The sequence below is a fragment of the Lepisma saccharinum genome, chromosome 21 (assembly GCF_977018435.1).
Source record: "Lepisma saccharinum chromosome 21, izLepSacc3.1, whole genome shotgun sequence".
Classification (NCBI taxonomy): Eukaryota; Metazoa; Arthropoda; class Insecta; order Zygentoma; family Lepismatidae; genus Lepisma; species Lepisma saccharinum.
In genome coordinates this window covers 52,288,731-52,310,017 of record NC_139249.1, presented here as the reverse complement: position 1 = coordinate 52,310,017, position 21,287 = coordinate 52,288,731, and the positions used below count along the sequence as shown (strand labels likewise).

Sequence of the window (21,287 nt, the reverse complement as noted above, 5' to 3'; positions counted from 1 at the left end):
TACGCATAATGTATATGCATGGGTGTGTAATTATTGACCTCATGTTGACAAAGTCACATATAAGGGCCTAGAGGATGATTCAAAAGTCCCTCAACATCTCTTATAAAAACTAAAGGAGTTAGGCTGGGTACAATTGGTCATGATAGAAACAGGTTAGGCTTGGGAGGAACCGCATTTGTGTGTTCCATGCGGAAGTCCGCCATATTGGTGGCCGCCATAATAAATTCAAGTCAATTTTTTTAAAAGGAAATGTATGATGTGATGTATATGTGACACTTTTTTCTCACACCTGGAAAGTGATACATTTGTTACAATCATGCAAACTTTTTCCTGCACTTCTCGTAAAATTCTAGCCTGACTTGATTCTAGTCTCACTGCCACGCGGGAAATCCGGGGTGGGTGATGAAAGGTCGAAATTTTTCCGACTTTGTCCTCGCATAAAGCGGCTCTAGGGCCCACCCAGCCTCAAATCAAATGGTATCCGGAGGGAGGGATAAAGAAGGCCGCAGCGTGGTGCTGATCACATCACCTCCAAGATGGTCGACATAGAAAATATGTGGGGCCATACCCTAAATGTGCCTCCATGGCAAAGTGCAATGCACAGGATACTTTAACTTTACTTGTATGCAGTGGCGTAGCCGCCGGCCCCGCAACGGGGGGGGGGGGGCAATGACTTCTCTACACTCCTGAAATTTTATATAATATCAGAAATTCAACACATAGTGTCTGTTATTTTTTTAAAAAATACGAAATAGACAAAATGTAGGTCAATACTGACAAAATTTCAACTGAAATTCACTAAATAGAAACTTCCGATCGGTGAACTTAGAATAGGTACGTATAAACAGAGTTACAGTAATTTACGAGTCAGTGGAGACCACAAATAACACGACTGCATCTTTTATATTTATTTATTTTCATGTGGAAGGTGGTCGAGTGGGTTCCCAGTAACATAGGCTATCATAAGACAATGTCTGAGATAATAAGCGGGGGCCTACTGGCTCAATCTAAGGAGGCCCTGGCAACTTAACCTGTGGGGCCTTAGAAATGCCGTAATAATTTATTTGCTAGTAGATCGCCTAAAATAGGAAGAAAAAATAAGTCCCTCATCTCACACCTTTATAGATATACTGTTTGTCGCAATATTTTAGAGTATAAATTGTCTGCAGTTATGAATCTAGTAAGAAAATTCAGTTGCTCGGACAGTGTGTTCTTTATTGAAACACAAACAAGAAAACTTGGTAATTCATGAACTTTTACCACTAATATTAGTTTTATGTGTGGTATTTAAAATGTAACTTTCCTCGAAATATTTTAAGGGGGCCCAAGACTTTTCATATTCACATAAGAACTGAGACAAATTTCCCACATAGTCCACACCTGTTAAGTGCTACAGATTATTTTCGATTTTTAGGTATAGTGTGACGCCATCGCGATATTTTTTTTTACTAAGGGGCCCCCCAATATTTTAGTTGCAGGGGGGCCCAGGGCACTGTGCTACGCTGTATTCGTTTCTGTAACCCTGAGTAACTACATTTATTTTTTACACACGCATATACGAACCCTCTGCTATGTCAATGGCCGAGGGCCCCCTAAAGGCTTACTTGTCTCCGGGGCACACCCGTACTGCGGGGTTTTGCGGGTTGTAGATACGGCACTGCTGAGCATATGTGTTCTTAGCAACGAGCTATATGCCTAAATTGGTTTACACGCGCACAAGCTGTGACCATTTGAAGACGCGGCAGCCACATCCTGAGCAGTGGCGAAGCGTGGTGTCGCTGGAAGCGTAGGTACAGGTGTGTTGTCGGGGATTAAAGGGGTGAGTTCATGTTGTTATGGCTGTGATTTTTTTAAAAGCAGCCCTAGGAGACCCTGAAAACTTTACCCCTGCAAATCCACTAGTAACCCCAGTACACATTCAGCCAGAGTGATACTTTCTATTTGCATATGCCATTCTACGATCAATTCCAAATAAACTTGGAGGAGTAGTAGCACTAGTATTATCTATTATAATTTTATTTATTATACCAATACATCATAAAAGAAATTTTCGTGGATTACAATTTTACCCTTTAAATCAAGTATTATTTTGATTAATATTTGCAACCTTTATTTTATTAACCTGAATTGGAGCCCGGCCAGTAGAGACTCCATATATTACTACTGGGCGGCCAGGGGCGTGGTGCTGATCTCATCACCCCCACTTACGACGGGATCAAGAAAGTGTGGGGCGTTACCCCCACACCCCTATATGCCTTCATGGAGTGGTGCTTAGCACAGGGGAACACTTTACTTTACTTTACTTTTACAGATGCCCTACATTATCATAAAACAAAAAAAATATATATATAATAATGAATAAATAATTAATTTATGTACATATTTCGTATTATTACACGAAGCAATAAGATGAACACCTTGAAGATTAAAATCAAGAATATATGGGATGCCGAGTTTCTAAATTAGTCTCCCTTATCATAATTCTCTTTTCCTTTCTTTTCGTTGAATTTTAAGGCTGAAGGGAATTTACATGGTTTCACATAAAATAATATTTAAACTCTATGAATTCACGAATAGTACATATTGTTTTTGATTGAAATGTTTGGGTCCGATTTTTATGTGGTACTTTGATTAGAATATGGTGTCAGTAATTTTGATATTTTAAAGAATGTAAGAACAAACATTACATTAACATTTATATATTAGCTTTTACATTGTCTGAATTGCAAATATTCCATTGCTTATAGATCGTTGGTTAGTCGGTTCTGTTCTGTATTAATTCTTCCGCGACAATTGTTAAGTTTGCACGCCACCGTGCGGGGAATACGGAACTTCGAGAGAAATCTGGCGGGGGCCGTCCTCCCACTTTACGAGTCGCGAGGGGTAAGAGGCGAGGGAACTGGGAGAATAACACGCGCGGGATCTGTGCATGGGAGGACGGTGGGTTTGTCGTCCGAAACCCACCCCCTAGGCGAAACTGGCTCTCTCTCCGGAGAACGGTAAACATTGAAGAGTTGCCAGAAGCAATGAAGTTAACATAAGAAAGAAAATTACCAAGTGTTGACAAGAAATCATTCTGTATTCCATAATCTTATTCACTTATGACATAAGAGTAGAGCAATAAATAACCCAATTTCCAATGAGGAAAGAAAATATTGGTAACTGAAAATGTACAGACTCTTGCTTATTTTTTGTTATTTACCGTCGCTTTCTGCTACTTTTCGGTAATCACGACGATGAGGATGAGTGATGATATAATGAAATTGATGGAGGGGCACTCACAAAGAACACACATACCCATGCCGGGATTCGAACCCAGGAGCCCTGGCTTTGTAATGCGGTATGCTAGCCACGGAAGTCGGCTACAGATTCTTGTTACACGCAAAATTATCGTATATGAGTTGTATTTTTTCTGAGTTTAGTGAAAAGTACATTTGGATTACAATGATGTGGAGTACATCATGTAGATTTAGTTACATGTTTTGATTAGCACGTTTGAAAAAAATCCTGATAATGTGACAAAGTTGTCCAATTTCTTCTCAAGGCGGATGTTAAATAAATTAGAAAGTCGTCATCTAAACTCACCAAGAGCCGCTACAGGAACCCCGAATCAATAAAACGACCGGATGGGAAGACGATAGTATTGACACTTGTTGTTTCTTCGTTTTCCATGGAAAAGTGAAGCTTTTTCGGTACTTGTGTGCTGTAGTTGTGCATTTGTCGCGATGAACAGTGTGGAGAAATTGTTGGTGCGAAGTTTTTCTACCAGAAGTCTGAAGTCTGGATGAAAAAATAAACATAAAAAACCTAGGCCGAATTTGAATCTAGAACAAGTGTCAAAGAAGGGAGGTCGTGAGTTCACTCGCAAATTTCGCGTTGAAGGACAGAAGGATGAATTTCAGTTACAAGCATGTCTGAAGATTTCTCGTAAATTTGAAGTTTTTACTTTAGAGTTTCTGGCAACGCAGATATCACCTTTCCAGTAAAATATTTATTTTGGTGCCCTATTTCACATATCAATTAGTCATGTTGGACAGGAAACTTTTTCTGTGTAACTTTTTACTAGAAATTTTCACGATCAATGCACGTAAATATTCGTCATTGTGCTTATCAAGTTGTGTAAAAATTAATATCCCTTCATCTGAATTTTCCCCTCTGTTAAACGACTAAATCTGTTAGAATTCTATTTCTTCTTCCATCTTCTTCGCATTACTGTTAAATAATTATTAATTTGTTATAATATTTGCAAACGTGTAAAACATGATATTCGGCTGTTATACGAAATGCATAATTTAAACTCGCATTACTAGTAGAGCAAATTTGTGCCGGCCCCTTGGCGGAGTGGTTAGCACATCGCGCTACGACGCCAAGGGTTCCGGGTTCGAATCCCGGCCTGGGCATGGATGTTTGTGAGTGTGCATTCATCAATTTCATCATATCGCTCATCCCCATCTTTGCACAAGAGGCGAAGTAAAATAAAGCAAATCAATAGAGCAAATTTGTGAGCTATCGCCCCCTCCACTTTGGTTCACCACGAGCCGCCACCGACTTACTAAGAGGAAGTAAACTGTCCTTGTGCCCTCCCCCCTTCCCCATCCCAGTTTTGGCACCCAATCGTCTGTACTGCCTGTGCAGTCCAAAGTGCAAGCTTCAGATCCGTGTTGTCTTGCTCACTTTCTCGTCACTTCGGTCCTTTTGTGGCATTCACGCCTTGCGAAGTAACGTTTCAACATTCATATTTTCACCACTGACTATGTTTCAGTTGAAAGATTAAAAGATAAAGATAAAATAAAACATCTGCTTGTACCTTTTTTTTATGTTTACCAAAATTCACGCATGATTTCCAGAGCCAGTAATTCTCGCATAATTCCCGGAATTCAAAGAATTCCAAGTGAGTTGCCACCCTGATATTGTGCAGTAAATTTTACAAACTAATTCATTTTTCAAGTCAACAAATAACTTTTGCTAACAGAACAAGTATAGTATCGCAATTATTTATGGTTAATTTCGAAAATGATGCATACAAATGAAAAATTGGTTAGAAAATTAATATTTGATTGTTACACATACCTACTAAAATTTCTTACGGTTCTTGAAATTTTTTTAACGATTGATCTAATCAGTACTTATCAGGAATTTTGCATCATTTAAGTTTTTTGGAATCTAGCTCAGATTTTTTCGAGTCTAATTTAACATTTTTAGATTGATTGATTGATTGATTGATTTAGTTTATTTTACTTCGCGTTTTGTGCGAAATGAGTGATCAAATGATGAAATTGATGAATGAACATTCACAAACAACCAAGTCCGAGCGGGATTCGAACTTGGGACCCTTGGCGTCGCAGCGCGATGTGCTAACCAAAACCAAAATGTAAGATTTTTTTCTATCAAAACATTAACAATTAACAAGCTATTAATATAATGTACCATTTTTCTACCTCTTGGGTTAAATGCGATGATGAGATTGAATGATGACACGATGAAATGGCGATGGGACAGACATGATGCAACCATAACTGTCCAAGGTCCGAACCTGAGACCTCTGGTTTCGTAGCGGTTTATGATCACGCAAGGGGTGCGGTTCGAATCCCGGCCTGGACATGGGTATTTGTAAGTGTCCCTTCATCAATTTAACCATTAAACACGGTGAAGCACAAGGACCCTTGCTCATCGACACGGAGACAGGTCAGGTCATAAACATTTTTGGGATCCAATGAACAGATGGTCACACTTTGAGGTATCTCCCTCTCCCCAGCACAAACCGCTCTGTCCGCCAATTGTTTCAGTTGAGCGGCAATAGTGACCGTGTTACGCAATTTTCTTTTAGATAAAATGTCCAGTGATATTGGCAGTGAAGATTAAGATTAGCTTGCCATTATAGTTTCGAATATTTGTGTAATTTCATGTGAATAAACTTTCAAGAAAAAATAAAATATGCAGAATGAAAGTCTTGAAACCCCTTTACTCCTTCTCCTCATTTGCATAAATTCCACACTGCTTCCCAAGATGCCTAAAACTAAAAGTAAATTATCAATTACGAAGCTTAGGAGTAAAATGTGATCGCCCGACTCCGCTCCCCCACCCATTTAAATATAAGCAGCCTCCTATTTCAGAGTCCTGTTATAATCCCACCTATCACATTGTAGAAAGTAAAATTGTTCACGTAAAAATACGTAGCACAATATATTGCATGTGGAACGAGCGAATCGAGTAATAATAGTGGTTGAATGATTTGGTTTATTTTACTTCGTTTTTCTGTCACCTTCGGCTAATCGCGAAGATAAGGACGATTGATGATACGAAATTGATGGAGGGACACTCACAAAAACATTCATGCCCGGATTCGAACCCGGGATCCCTGGCGTTGTGGTGCTCTGCGCTAACCACTCCGCCACGAAGGTTGAAACGAGACATAAAAATGTAACAAATGAAATAATTACTGTAAATAATTCTATTTGGATGGAATAACAATGGGTCTACAAATACATACAGTGTTGCTAATACGAGTAGTATTGGAATTATATTTATTATTAATATTTTTACTCTTAATTTAAATATTTCATGTGGTGTAAGGCTTGATGTGTAAATAAATAAAACTAGTATTCCATCTGAGAATACCACAAATTGATTTAAAAGTTACACATTCTTCTGTGACACATTTGGGTATTATACTAATAAAGCCATTATGGTGGTGATTACGAGAGTAATGTATATTTTCGTGGCGGAGTGGTTAGCACGCGCTACGATGCCACGAGTCCAAGTATTCTTTGTGAGTGCCCCTTCATCAATTACATCTAATCATCATTCAACCTCTTTGTCGCCATTAGCCAAAGTGACAGGAAAGGGACGTCGAATAACTAAAAATAGAGATACAGCTAAAATTAGGAATATTGTTGGGATATATCGGTCTCTATGAATCTTTCTATATATCCGTAAAAAAGGGCACTTAAACATTTTCTTTGCCGATCTATGGAGCAACGTGCTTCCAACACTTGCAAGATAGTATTTATTGCAATTTTCCGGCCCCCGTCGCGCTACGACGTCAGGGTTCCCGGATTCGAATCCCGACCTGGGCATGAATGTTCGTTGATTACGTTGATTTGTTGTTTTAAGTCCACTTTATGCACAGTAAGGCTAATTGGGACTGGACCTACAGTTTAAAGTGGGATCCGAACCACTTGTGCCTCCACCGGGTATCGAACCCGGGATCCCTTGATTACAAGGCGACGACACTGCCACTGCGCCATCGGGGAGGCTCCATGAATGTTCGTGAGTGTCCATTCATCAATTTCATGCTATCATCACTCATCCCTATCTTCGCAAATTAGCCAAAAGTAGCACAAAAAGCAAAGTAAAATAAAGCGAATCAATCAATCATTCAATCAAACTTTCATGCAATTTATTGCATATCGCAGGTTTATCTCTATTTACCGTGACGAATTGAGCTTTCGTTTCATTCATATTAAAACATTTTCAGTTCCTATTTATGTCAAAGTAGCACGTGAAAAGGACAGGAAAGGAGTTACTTCGCGGGAGGGGGAGTAACCTTGAGTGGGCCAATCACAGAGCTGCCACTTGGAAAAAGGGACCCAAGATCAAACCTTGTTTGTTCTTGGGAACCTCTCGCCAGGAGCGGGGCTCCAGTATGCTGTTCTCCATTTAACTCCATGGGTTTGAATTGCCTGAAACTTCTCCTCGCGAGTTTCTGGCAATGAGACTTGTTCTGTGCTTCACTGTATTTTTACCCTTAGGCTTCGCCGCGCTTGGCCTTGTTGAGGATGCCACCTATTTCGGAAAAGACTCGAAACTAAAAATTTGGCAATGCAGAGTACCACAAGAATTTCCCCATACCACGGCAAGTGGACAAAGCCGATTGGTTCAGCCGTTTGTTTGACCCTCCTTGGCTTTCGACGGAAAAGATAAAATTATAATTTCCAAGTCCATTCTTTGGCCGGAACCACTGTAGCAGTCAAACGGGAAAGAGGTATTGCTTGGGGGTTCGTGAAACTCAAATTGAAGAACAGTGTTTCAAACTGAAAGCAAAATTTATTAAAATCCTATTTTGCAATATTTGTCATCAAAGAAAAATTTTCAGCAAATGTAGAACAGTTTGCCGGGACCACATGAACGTTTCAGGGGGCCGGTGCCTCCGCGCCCCCTTAACGACGTCCCTGCTTGTTAACGCCTGCGCCACTATCTGCTCCCCGCTCAAATTGTTGCCAAGATGGCTGTCTTGTTTCCTCTCTAGTGTTTCTGTATATAGCTCGTTGGTTCTTGAACTTGGAACAAATCGATGCGATGCACATTCGGGAAAATCCCGACGGAACGAGACCAGCTGAGAAGACACGAAATGAGCCAGGGTTGGAAATTATGTGTCGATTATCATGGGGAACTTTGTTAATGCGCGTAGTAAGTAGACGTAACGGTCTCGTGTTTTACTATTCATTAACGGATGTACAAGAGGACACACGGGGTACGTGTCCCCCAAAAGAGATAAAAAATTATCGAAATAGAGATTAAAAGAAAAAAGGTCCCGATAGATACGTAAGAGAGCCTTTTCTTTTCCTTTTCTCCACCCTAGATTGCGAAATAAATTTACATCTCACTCCTCACAAATTTCCAGTAAGGGAACCTCAAATATACGCGTGATTTCGAATCTTAACGTATTTCAATAACAACTTTTAAGAAACAGAAAGTTTGGTACTGAAAAGTTTTTTACCATTTTCTCAGTTCACTGCACTGGCAACTTTCTTTTCCGTTGGCCTTTTCTGCCACAACCGAATACCTTATTGTAAGGATCAGCAGGCTAAGTAGTTATATATCGAGAAGAAAATCCACATTGTAGAAAAATAGGTAAGACTGCAGAATATGGGCTGCTTAGAAGGAATGTGGTTCCTAATTTTTTGGTAAGGTATTGAAGTAAGTAATCGAATAAAGTAAGTTTTAAAGTGCGGAAATTTTTTTTATTTAAAAAAAAATGAAAAATACATGTCCATGCTAGACGGTTTGCATAGCGGAGAAACAATCGAAAAAGCGACATTGTTTATCACGTTCCTGCATGAAAATAAAGAAAAGGGTAAGGAAATCCAAATCAATAATGTATTATAACAAAACATAACCGAAATTTTAATGAAGGGAAGGCTACCTGTGCAGTCCCAAACCATTTTTACGGAATCATCTCGAATGCTGCGAAATGACAGACGATAGTATGTCTATGCGAGAGGTCTAGCTTATCGCACAACACTTGAGCACACGTGAAAAAGCTTGTTAATTTAATGCCGGGTGCCTCCGTTGTCACATAAGACTATGTTGGTTTTGTATTTATGCTAATGAAACCTAACCTAACAGACCTAACCTAACCTTGTAGGCATTCCTCGTCAGTAGGCATTCCTCGTCAAAAGAAATGAAACTGTCTGTAAAGAATATGACTTCGGAACACAAAGTGGTCAAACTGTTGTGCGGATAGGAAGACCGCGAAACCGCACAACACTTGAGCACACGTGAAAAAGCTTGTTAATTTAATGCCGGGTGCCTCCGTTGTCACATAAGACTATGTTGGTTTTGTATTTATGCTAATGAAACCTAACCTAACCTTGTAGGCATTCCTCGTCAGTAGGCATTCCTCGTCAAAAGACATGAAAATGTATGTAAAGAATATGACGTCGGAACACAAGGTGGCCAAACTGTTGTGCGGATAGGAAGACTCCGAAACAAATGAGGGCAACAGTTGTTAAAGAATATGGACGCGAACGAATTGACAAATGCATTGCTTTTAGTACCAGGAAAAACATTTTTTTACGCTGAATAATATAATAGTAATCCGAAAAGGAACACCGGAAAATCGAAGCAGAAGGTACGTACTTTGTGTAAATATAAATTTTGTTCGTGTATTCAGAGGAAAACAGCAGCCCATGTTCTGCAGTGAGACCGAAAAATACACAAACAACGAATATTTGAAGCATTTTCCGATCCCATAGGCCACTTATTAGATACGGAGAATTGAAAGCTTGGGTAAGTACGAAATAGGAATAAGAATGAGTCTTTAACGTAAATATTAGTTGAAAGTTACCGTTACACATTTACTCGTGGCTACATATGTGACCTAATTTTTGATTTTGAGAATGAACCAAGGTATGCGTATAATTTATCGTCATAAAAATGAACTGTTGCATGAAAACCACGTAACTTGGTCAAAGGAACGCAAATAAATCAAATCAGTTTGAGATATTTGTGGAAAAAATATTCAGACATTGAACCAGGAGTTTATCCTGAATTTACCATCTGGGGAGGAAGTTCATATATTAATAGGGTGTTGGATAAATTTGGAGTCAAAATTATAAAGTTGGAGGTGAAAAAAAATGATTGGGTGTTCAGCAAAGTTTGGGTGTGTGTGCAGAGTGGTATTTAAAGGGGTGGATGAGAAGGAATTTCCCTTCCTTCGGTTGCGACTCCGGGGACGGAGAAAAAACACAAAACATATAGAGCTCATCATCAGAGTGCAAATTGAACTTTTGGTGGAGAAAGGAAGCTTATATCAGATAAATGCATGTTATTGTCAATATACTAAACTTAACAATGATTAGAGAAACATATTAAGGCAATTAATAACTTCATTATGAATCATTCATTTTCTTATGCTTATATTTCTTTTCAAGTATTTGCTGTTCCACTTTAGCCAATTACCAAATTTTACTGTTTATATGGAACTAATGTTACAATACCTTCAGTACTTATCCGATAAGGCGCGAACACCTCTCACTTGTTTATTTCCTTAATTTTAGCATTGATACGTACCTATTTTGCATTGCGGAAGATTCTTTAAGGTGAAGTTATGCCCTTTTCCATAAAATAGTGTCAACTTTTCATATTACAAGTCATTATTTGTCTTCCAAGTTATGCTTGGGTAACAGACAATATGGCGTGCACTCATCATGGATCATCGCGCGTCGTGCTTGTGTTTTGTCGATTTGGAGTGGGTAACCGAAAAATACCTACTTTCGTGTTTATTATGTCATCATAAACCCTGACGGATAGCCCTAAAAACCATTCACGAAAGCCCCAAAAACCATCCACGATAGCCCCATGAACCATCGATGGATAGCCCCAAAAACCATTGACGGATAGCCCCAACTTCAACCTTTACTCCAGCTCCATGTATGAACTTACAAAAACAGTTCAACTCATTCTTGTTGTGCAAGCTTTGTAATGTGTGATAATGTAACGAGAATCCTTTTCATTAAATTTATACACTTTATTCCTTTGTAACCAACAATAACAAACATATATGTGAATTGACAAACACAGTGTTAAGTACTTATTGATATTAAGGAGTTACTGCACATTCTGTCTGTTTCACATCTAGTCTAGTTCGATATGACAGTGATTGTCATTAGGACTTTTGAAAGCATAAAATGTACTCAACCTACTTCATGAACAAATATTTGGGAAATATTTGTTACAAAGGTGTCTATTATATTGCTGGTGAGGGGAGGAAATTGTCACCGCAGGCATGAAAATTTACCATTCATCAGGGGATACTTGTGCCAATTTGGGGGTATCCCCTGCCCCTCCCCGCAATTGATTCATGCTTTGCTCAGCATGTGTATTAAGTTGATTTTTTTATCTGATATATACTGTATATGAGAAATTAAGTTTTACTTTTTGAGTAAAGTAACCATATATCACCAGCACTTATTTTGTAATCATCGCCTCCCAGATAGTTCACTCTGTACATAAAAATATGCAACTACAACAAGAGGTCTGCAGGTATACAGAGGAAATAATTTTTATGGGCTTGAAAACTTTTTGATTCTATCCCCCAAAGTTAACCCTTCCTGGGTCATGCATGCCCATCTAAGTCTTCTTGATTTAATTATTCTAATAATATCTGGACATGAATACAAATTATGTACTTCTAAGTTATGTAACCTTCTCCACTCACCTGTCTCCTCATCCCTTTTAGGTCCAAATATTTTCCTAGGATCTTATTTTCAACTACTCTCAATTTATGTTCCTCTATCAATGTAAGGGACCAAGTTTCACACACATATAATACTACAGGCAAAATTACGGTTTTGTATATTTTAACTTTTAGTTTCTTAGATATTATACGAGAAGATAAAAGTTTATGAAGAGAGAAGTAACATGCATTTCCTGAATTAAGCCTACTTTTTATTTCCTCTTTAATATCATTTTCACTTGTTAATATTTCTCCTAAGTAAACATAAACTTACAAAACTATTTTTTCCAATGTTATGGTCGCACATGTAACATTGGAATTTTTGTTATGTGGAATATTACTTATTTTGTCCTATGTGCTTTCTTTTTTTCTAGACCCGAGTATGTATTCCTCAAGCCGAAGTCTTCGAGCTGAAGATAACACAAATTATGTAATCGAAGATGAAAGTGATGACACGCCTAGAACTGCAACTGTCTACAAAGTTGTAACTTCTTTTATGAATATTGATCTGCCTGTTGAAGCATTACAGCATTGGTCTTTAATGTTTCTCTTTGACGATTCTAGATACATCGTAGTAGATGGTAAGTACATCTGTTTACACACCATTACATTGTAACCAAAGTTATCAGGTTTCATAAAATATATTTTTTTTACGTGTTAGGAAACTGTAGATGAGAATGATATATGTACCAAATTTACACGGAGAGTGATCCGTTGAACTGTAGACCACCTTGTCAGTGTTGCACTATCGGCAAGCAAGGCACTCTCAGCCATTTGCGGCATTGTAGTGTTGATGAAGCAAGCACACAACAGTTTCCGCAATTATTTTAGAAAGTTGTTTAGTTACCAGATTTATAAAGGAGGTGTTCAAACTAGTCACCTTCGATGCACACACATTTTTGATACATCTTTATTAAGACATTCACTAATATAAGCTTGCGCCTGGGGGCTAGAAATAGGTTTTTACGGAGGTCCTGAAAGTAGACAGGAGTCTGAATTGATAAGGGCAATTCCATGAGAAAGTCAACCTGATGGGCAAAATTTAGAAGAATGTGTACGGGTAAGAGGAATGCACAAATTGAAGCTCCGATACCCATATTTCATGATATCAGCAATATCCAGGCTGTTGTCGGTATTTCTGCCCGTAGCCACATTGCAAAACAATATGGCTTCCAGTGCCCTATGCCTACTTACAGTGAACTGATTTTGCAGAAAGGAATTGCTAGTGGAAAAACAGGAGAACATCAGCTGTAGAAGTAAACATAGTCCTGTAAAGTACGTAGTACCTGTAGGCTGATTTTGTGAAGAAAAAAAATTACAAAAGTGGCAACAGTGAAACTGTTCTTAGGTAAATCTACGTTTTCATGACAAACAAAGCTAAGTAGCAACAAAAACTTCTCATTATTCATGTTGCTATAGTGGCATCACGGAATCATATGTATGTCACAAAATTACTTAAGATGGTACAGGTGTGGCAACGTTGACTACCCCATAGAGATTATTATTATTATTATTTTGTAATCTTGTATTATATTATGGACCACGTTGGTGTAGAATGAACCCCAGACAGTGGCGTACCCAAGGACAAGTTGGTGGGGGTCACGGCCAAGACTACTAGAAGGAAAGGCTGGGGTCAGGCATGCCTCTTCTTGTGACTGTCATGGGTGCTACGTCATTGGCGGACAAAACTCAGATGAGCGTAACTGTTGGGAAAGGCTGGTCTGTTTTGTTCTTTTCGGTTTCTTTTTCCATGTATTTGTGGATTGTTGGTTGTGAAGTGTTGCAGTTTATAAGGCCTTCAGAGTGAAGTGTTGCGACGAGTCGTGATCTGCGACGAAAAAATATAACAGGTAGTGATAATTATATAGAATAACTGAATGAACCAAACGCATATAACGAGACTTGCTAGTGAATTGTGATACCAGTAGTCTCATTACACAACATCAGGCTACCATACACTTCAATTGGGTTACAATTATTAGAATAAAAAATGAATATTGTAATTTATAATATAGATTCTCACGAGTATATATTGAGTTCAGTTTTGGTTGGGAGGGCGGTCCGCAAAAACTCAACATCTTAATAGGGTCCATGGTACAGAAAATACCGAATCAATATACCAATTTTATACCAAATTGTTAAATTTTTTTCCGCCAAAATTAATTTAATATTCAACCCTGCTACATTACAGAAACCAATTGACCATGTAAAATCAGAGTTGCATATCCCCCATCCCTATATTAATACCCAGTCCCCTATCAACATTTCCATGTCAATTTTAGGTTCACTGTTGGTATTGAAGAGTTGAATATCGACCTCCTCCAAATAATTTAATTCTCTATCGCCACACCAACATTCCCATAAGAATCTAAGCACAATAATGATACTCAAGACTTGAATATCTCCCAACCTAGCGCTCAATTCCTTACTAGAGTTGGGTCCCGGGTTCGATACCCAGTGGAGACATAGTGGTTCAGATCACACTTTAAACTGTAGGTCCAGTCCCGAATAGCATTTCTGTGCATAAAGTGGATTTAAAACAACAGTTCAATCAAACCTTACCGGAGTTTGAAACTTCCTTATACCAAGGGCAATCCCCAACTAGAATTCACATGGTAATTTAAAGTTTAATACTTAATAGCTGGACATTGTGCACCTCAAATAGTGGATAGTGTTGCCCAGAGATGATACTTGGCTCTGTCTCATCTAGTGAAAATTCCTCTCTTCTTGTGTCTAGTCATGTGAACAACACTAATAATACATAGTAACTGTTATAATTCCCATGAGAATACACAACTTGTTATTTATATAGCAGTGATGCTTAAATGACAATGTAGTCAACTTCCGACCTCCATTGCTCTATTGTTTATTGAGTCAAATTTTCATCACAACCCAAAAAGAGAAAAGAAAGTTAGGTGGATGCAACCAGCTCCCACAAACCTGCCTGTGGGCATCCCTATTTCACAATCTACTGATTATTTTTTTTTCAGATGTAAAGAAAGTGACCCCCACTTTATTCAGTATGTCCTTAAAAGTTTTCATTCAAAATCGAAAGTTGTTTAATGTGTTTGTGAACTTCCTCACATTTCTCCTAGTGTAGTTCAGATATTTATAGGACTCTGAACTGGAATCAATAAACAACATTAGTGAAGATATAAATATTACCAGTCAAAGCAAATTTACCAAATTGAAGAAGTTAAAATGAAAACAAACTCCTTCCTCACTCCTAAATGTGAGCAACAGATAAGTTTTCTTTTTTCACATTTTCTACATATCTATAACTTTTGCTTTCAATCGTTATTTGTATAACAAAATGCATGACCAGGCATATTAACTTCAATTTTACATGAAACTTTAGGTTTCACAGAAATGTGACGACCTAAAAACTACCGATGCAATACAAATGTTAATAGCTATGTAATCCAATTCTGAAGACATACATTATCTGGGATCCTAAATGAATCTGCATATTCAGTCCCAACTAGCTTCTGGGCATAATGAGGAATCCTTTTTGTTCATAATTACTGCTTTGATTCCTCTGCGAAACAGGGGCGCAGAGCAGTCTGTCCACCAGGTGATGTCACGCTTTCGTCAAGGACCATGTGATCAGGTATGGACCCAGCCTTCTCCTTCTAATAGCTTGGATCACGGCCCCCTTTGGCCCAGTATTCCGAACAACGAACATCAAATTCAGGAAAAGATGGTAAAATTAGGTCGACTACTAAAAAAGTATACGCATTCCATTTCGAGAACACTGGGCAAGCAATTACAGACATTGCTTACTATGGGAAAACAGACATTGCTTACTATGGGAAAACTGTACTGGACCATCTGCGTCCACATGGAGAGTGGCAGGGGGGGGAGGGCATTTTTTCCATGGAGGGACAAGCAGGTATTTTTTCCATAGGGCATATTACCCTGATAATAGTGTTGTCCCCTCAAAAACCACCACTTGAATTTGAAACTATCGCAATAATGTAAATTACTATGACTGAAATCAAATTATACGTATGAAACATGGCCGTATTAACGAGGAAGGGGGTGCAGTGGCACAACACAGTGGCTGCAAAAGGTCATTGCACTTCCCCAACCTAGGATGAAAATCAATTCTAGGGAGACAAGGGGGCAAACATTGAGGTAAAAGAAAGCAAGACTAGTAGAATCTAGAGTAGCAGGACAAAAGAATACTCAAGATAGAATTACTTTTCATGTGTTTCTTACATTATTTCTTCCAGACGGCCAAGAGCACTTGCAGGAGGGCACAGAGGAGCAATTGTCGTAGCTCGATATCAAATTTTATACAAATAAAAGTACATTTCGTAATTTTTTTCTAGCTCGCTTCACTCACAATATCTATTTTTCTTACAGTTTTGTCAAGTTCAGAGCTGTAGTTAGGGGCCAAACAATCTGAATGCAAAAATTGTAAAAGAGAATGCCATGGTGCCTCATGAAATTTTTTGTCAAATTAAATGAATATTGTTTTCAGTTTTTAAAAATTTTGATCTAAAAATGTTCTTGCTCGCTTCACTCACACTTTTCTTCTTTTCTGTAATGAATTGTAAATTACCAGAGAGTGAAGTTATAACTACTAAGTACTTCAGACTCTTCATGCTAAATAGTTTTGTCTTAAATGCATGATCACAATTGTTTGGAGGAAATGGAGCGTGGTAAATTTCAGAGACAAATTTATTTATTCATTATGGTGTTCCTTGCAATGAAACAGGAGGCTGTTACTAGGTGTCTTCATGTGCTGGAAAGTCAATTATCTGCATTTACAAATCACACATTCATTAAGAGCAAACAAAATGCAGCATTTCAATAGCAAAATAAAGCTGTGATGATACGACAAACATTTTGCAGATATACTAAAAAAAAAAAAAGCCATGATGATATACAACTTGCTGACTATGATAGTCGCCCACAGATGACACTCTTCACATCATGTTTCTGGACTACTACAGCCGACCTATGTAATGGAGTGGTTTGCACAGCGATCATTTCAGATGAAATGTCCCGTGACAAGTATTACTGATGCTATTTCTATGAATCAATATCGTGAAAACAGGAATGTAAGGATTTGTGTTAAATACCTGTATGATCTTGATGCCGATGGGATAATCTAAAGTAAGTTAATATTTCTGGCACAAGGAGTACACATTGTATTCTTGTACATAATCATTCCATCATCTTGCTGAAGGAATATCGTGATGCTGCAACATTTCAATTTGGGATACACCAGAAGCTGCATCACAATGATAACAATAAAAAAGTCTTTGTCTTCCTGGATTCAGAAGATATGTGTTGGATTGATGTGATGAGATGACATGAGCTTCTTTCTGAGCAGCCAGAGATACAAGTGACTAGGCACGTTCATTGTTTTCATCAGTTGTATTCCGTGACAGTAGATAATAGTTGCTTGCTTCATTGATTGTGTTTATATTCTTCACCGTTCTGCTACTTTTGACTAATCATGAAGATAGAATAAGTGATAGTGTAATGAAACTGATGAAGGGACACACAAAAAACACCAATGGCCAGGCCGGGATTTGAACCCACAACCCTGGCTTCGTAGCATGCTGTGAAAACCACTCCATTACATAGGTCAGCTGTAGATAATGAATAGCATTGGTAATCATGCATATAAGGTGATGACATACACGTATCTCTCATTTTTAATTTGAGTTATGCTTAATTAAAAAAACACTTTACATCCCAAGTAACCAAAAGTAGTTGGCCCAACGTTGGGCCAATCGTACTGAAAATGGTTGGCCAAATGTAAAAACATACCGTTGGGCAATGGTAATTTTGGCTGTAGGTCCAACGTTGGCTCAACACATGTTTTTTTTTTTTTTTTACGTTGGGCCAACACATGGTTTTATGTTGGGCCAATTTATGGTTTTACGTTGGCCCAACATACTGAAAACTAAAGAATGGATAGGTTTGTGTTCTGATATATACATAATTTATTGTGAGGCCAAATGTAAACTATAGTACAAATTATTTACTAAAATAAAAAAATACACAGCACTTTCTCAGTCCCATGGTATCATTGTTTTCAAGGCACTGTTCCTTCAAGTGGTAGCACAAAAACTTTCTTGAGTTACTTAGTTTTCCACGTTTCATGGAATTTAGTCTGCACATAACATCGTTTAACCACCTTCACAAAAATATCTGTAAAAATGTTCTTGTTCTACTACAGCTAAAGAAACAAATGCAATAAGCAATTCCCAACACATATTTCATCCATTGCATCTGACAAAGGACTGGTGAGTGACTGCTAGTTAAAAATAGCTTCTACTTTCATTTAAAATATATTATATTTCCAGTATGTGCTGTGACTGAAATATTCGAAAAGAAACACTGTTACATGTCACTTATTTTACACACTAGAATTTACATCATACTCCTGAAAGTTGTCACGGCATGAAAAAGTTGTTTTTAAAACTGATTTTGACTCACTTTTCTATGGTTGGACAAACGTTGGGAACTACAGTTGGCCCAACATAAAGCCAACGTTAATTTGCGAACCAACGTAAAGCCAACCTTTCCCATGTAAAAACTGACGTTGGACCAACGGTTGTGGTTACTTGGGAAGTTTTGTATGTGCATTAGTGATGTTGGACAAATTCTGATTCCTGGATGGTGATTCCGTGACATGACATCATTCAAGATATTATTTTAGAACTCTAAATATGTGAAGTTAGAAGATCTTGTATTTTATTTTCATTGTGTTCCTTGCATTATGTACTTGTTTCTGAATAACAGATATTTGTTTCTTCTTTATGCATCTCACAGAAATATGTTTCTGTTGCTAACTAACTAACTAACTCTCTAGCCTTCTTAAACCCGAAGGTTCGTGGCTGCAGCAACACAGGCCTTCCATCTTTCTCTAGCAAGATCTATATACTCTTTTCCATCCTTACCGATTTCCCTTAGGTCCATCTCAACGTTGTCCCTCCATCTTCGTCTTGGCCTTCCTACAGGTCTCTGTTGCTACATGTTAATATACTATGGTTGACCCGAAGATGATTCCCTGAGATTTTGATTATTAGTGTTTTTATTTATTGTCTACTGACTTGCACTTCAACATTCCATGTTTCCTTGATGTACATAGGTAACTGTACACCACAATATGCATGACCTCTATTTCTTATACTTTTACATACTTAGAAACAATCAGTCATTTGGTATATGCTGCCAGTCCCAAACTGATTCTGTGACATGTAATAGCCCATAACCATCTTGGTGATGTATTATGTGGCGGTGTAGTAGTTTTGTGACTGTGAAGTGATAGGAACAAAATCTATATTTCACTATGTCCACTGCTCCCATTGCTTTTAGCTGGAATTTTTACATCTGGAAAATTCTGTGTTCTACCAAATACATAATTTCTGGCAGTCAATGTAGGAGTTCCATGGCCTGTAGGTGATAGACATGTTAGTGTCGCCAGTTCATACTTACTGTGGAGTATCTTGTGCAAGATGTATTGTCCCTTCCCCTCCCCAAACATTGGGCCTATGGTTTTGTGCTTCTTTGTCAGACAAGTCACATTTTTGTACTGAGAGTAAATACTAATGTGTGCACCCACACAAAAGACACTAATCAGTCTTTCCTTTATTTTTCCAGCAAATGAAAGAGATGGAAAACTTACACCACGCTTTGAGCATATCTCTTGGTTAGCAGGAGAAGAAATGCGTTTACTACCCAGAACTAAAATAATTGATGAGTTAAAAATTTCAAAGTTGCAATTACAGAGATTCGTTGTGAGAAACAAGCTCAATTATACATCATATGACCCATTTTGGAATAACTGTCAGGATTTTCTAAAAAGGCTTAAGTTCTGGTGTCAATGTAACCCAGTCAGACACTCGTCATCTTCAGCAGCCCAATTGTTGGATGCACAATGTACGAATACCAGTAGCTGCAAGCCTCCAGAGGAACTGTCGTCATGTTTGACTGCAGGTGATATAGCAACTGCAGCAGTCGTTACTACTGCTATTGTCGGTGGCACTTTGCTCTTTGCTAAATTGTTTAGTAAAGATAAAACAAAAGAAAAATGAAAAAAGGTATTAGTAGTAGGGCTTAGCGGTGGTATCGGCTTTGGAAAATATCAGTTGATACCAGCCGATACTTTTCTGGCATATGGATCTTTCACGAGATCCTCAAAAATGCCACATCACATTTTCGCGGAGTCTTAATTATCCTGGAAATTATCCAAAATTCTAACTTTCTTTTTATTTTGCACACATTTTGCATGAGAACTGTATTTGGTGATTACGTGATATCTATTTTAATATTCTGATGTAATTATTGAATATTATAAAGCAAATTTCTTGGTAAATTGATACATATAATTCGAGAAGGTTATTGACACACCAATATTGATCAATATGTTAAACAAATTTTAATTATTGCAATTTTCAAGTATCAGTATAGGTGGGAATCAGTAAGAGTATTGGCATTGGTATTGGTTCAAAGTGGTATCGGCTCAGTCCTAGTTGGTTGTCACATTATACTGTCTTCCAATAATCAGTGAGAAAGCCAATTGTATTTCTTTCAGAATAACTAGGTGGCACTTTCATATTGTAATTTTCTTGGCGTAATATGAAAAGAAGTCTACGTATAAATAAGTCAAATACAGACTTGAAAAGTGTTTTCTATTACACTTGCATTTCTCCTTATTCCTCGCTGATGGTGATGCATTTATATCCTATCTCTTTTCCAGTGCAGCAACATAAAAATCTATGGTGTTATTGCATTACATGGTACTCTGTTTTCATTAAAATATGTTTTTAATACTTTATTGTAAGAGGCATGCGTATTTCGTTTTTGATGAAAACACGAAATGTGAAATAACATGTTCTAATGTTAATTTTTCATGTTTCTGAAAGGTATGAGGTGCATTTTCCTACTCTGTTTTGTCACGAAATGATGTGAAATGAACTGCAAAATGCGAAATAGATTCTTAAACATGAAATGTACCGTTTATATACATGGACGTCCGCAGGATTTTTTCCAGGGAGGGACAAGGAAGGTATTTTTTTCCAGAGGGGGGGCAAACGAAGGCAAATTTTCCCCAAAAATAGTGTTGTTCCCTAAAAACAATGCTTAAATTTGAATTTATGGTGTTCATGCAATAAATAACACATTGTGGCTAAAATGAAATTATAGGTATGAAATACATATTTTTTGGTTGACTTTCGTTTTCCAGGGGGGGCCACGGCCCCCCCTTGCCCCCCCTTCCGGACGCCCATGTTTATATACCGATACAACACTTTCTGAAGTCTGAAGTATCCTGTGAGTTATGCAATTCACGGAAAATTAATTA

General features: G+C 37.9%; 1 protein-coding gene across 1 annotated transcript; it reads left to right on the top strand.

Moving 5' to 3' along the window:
• Window positions 1-9,929: 9,929 nt before the first annotated feature.
• Window positions 9,930-20,948, top strand: LOC146004536 (uncharacterized). Its single transcript, XM_083143423.1, has 3 exons — window positions 9,930-10,010; window positions 12,334-12,540; window positions 19,586-20,948. The coding sequence occupies exons 2-3, from the start codon at window positions 12,342-12,344 to the stop codon at window positions 20,017-20,019; spliced, it is 633 nt and encodes a 210-aa protein (XP_082999549.1). The 5' UTR covers window positions 9,930-10,010; window positions 12,334-12,341; the 3' UTR covers window positions 20,020-20,948.
• Window positions 20,949-21,287: the final 339 nt, after the last annotated feature.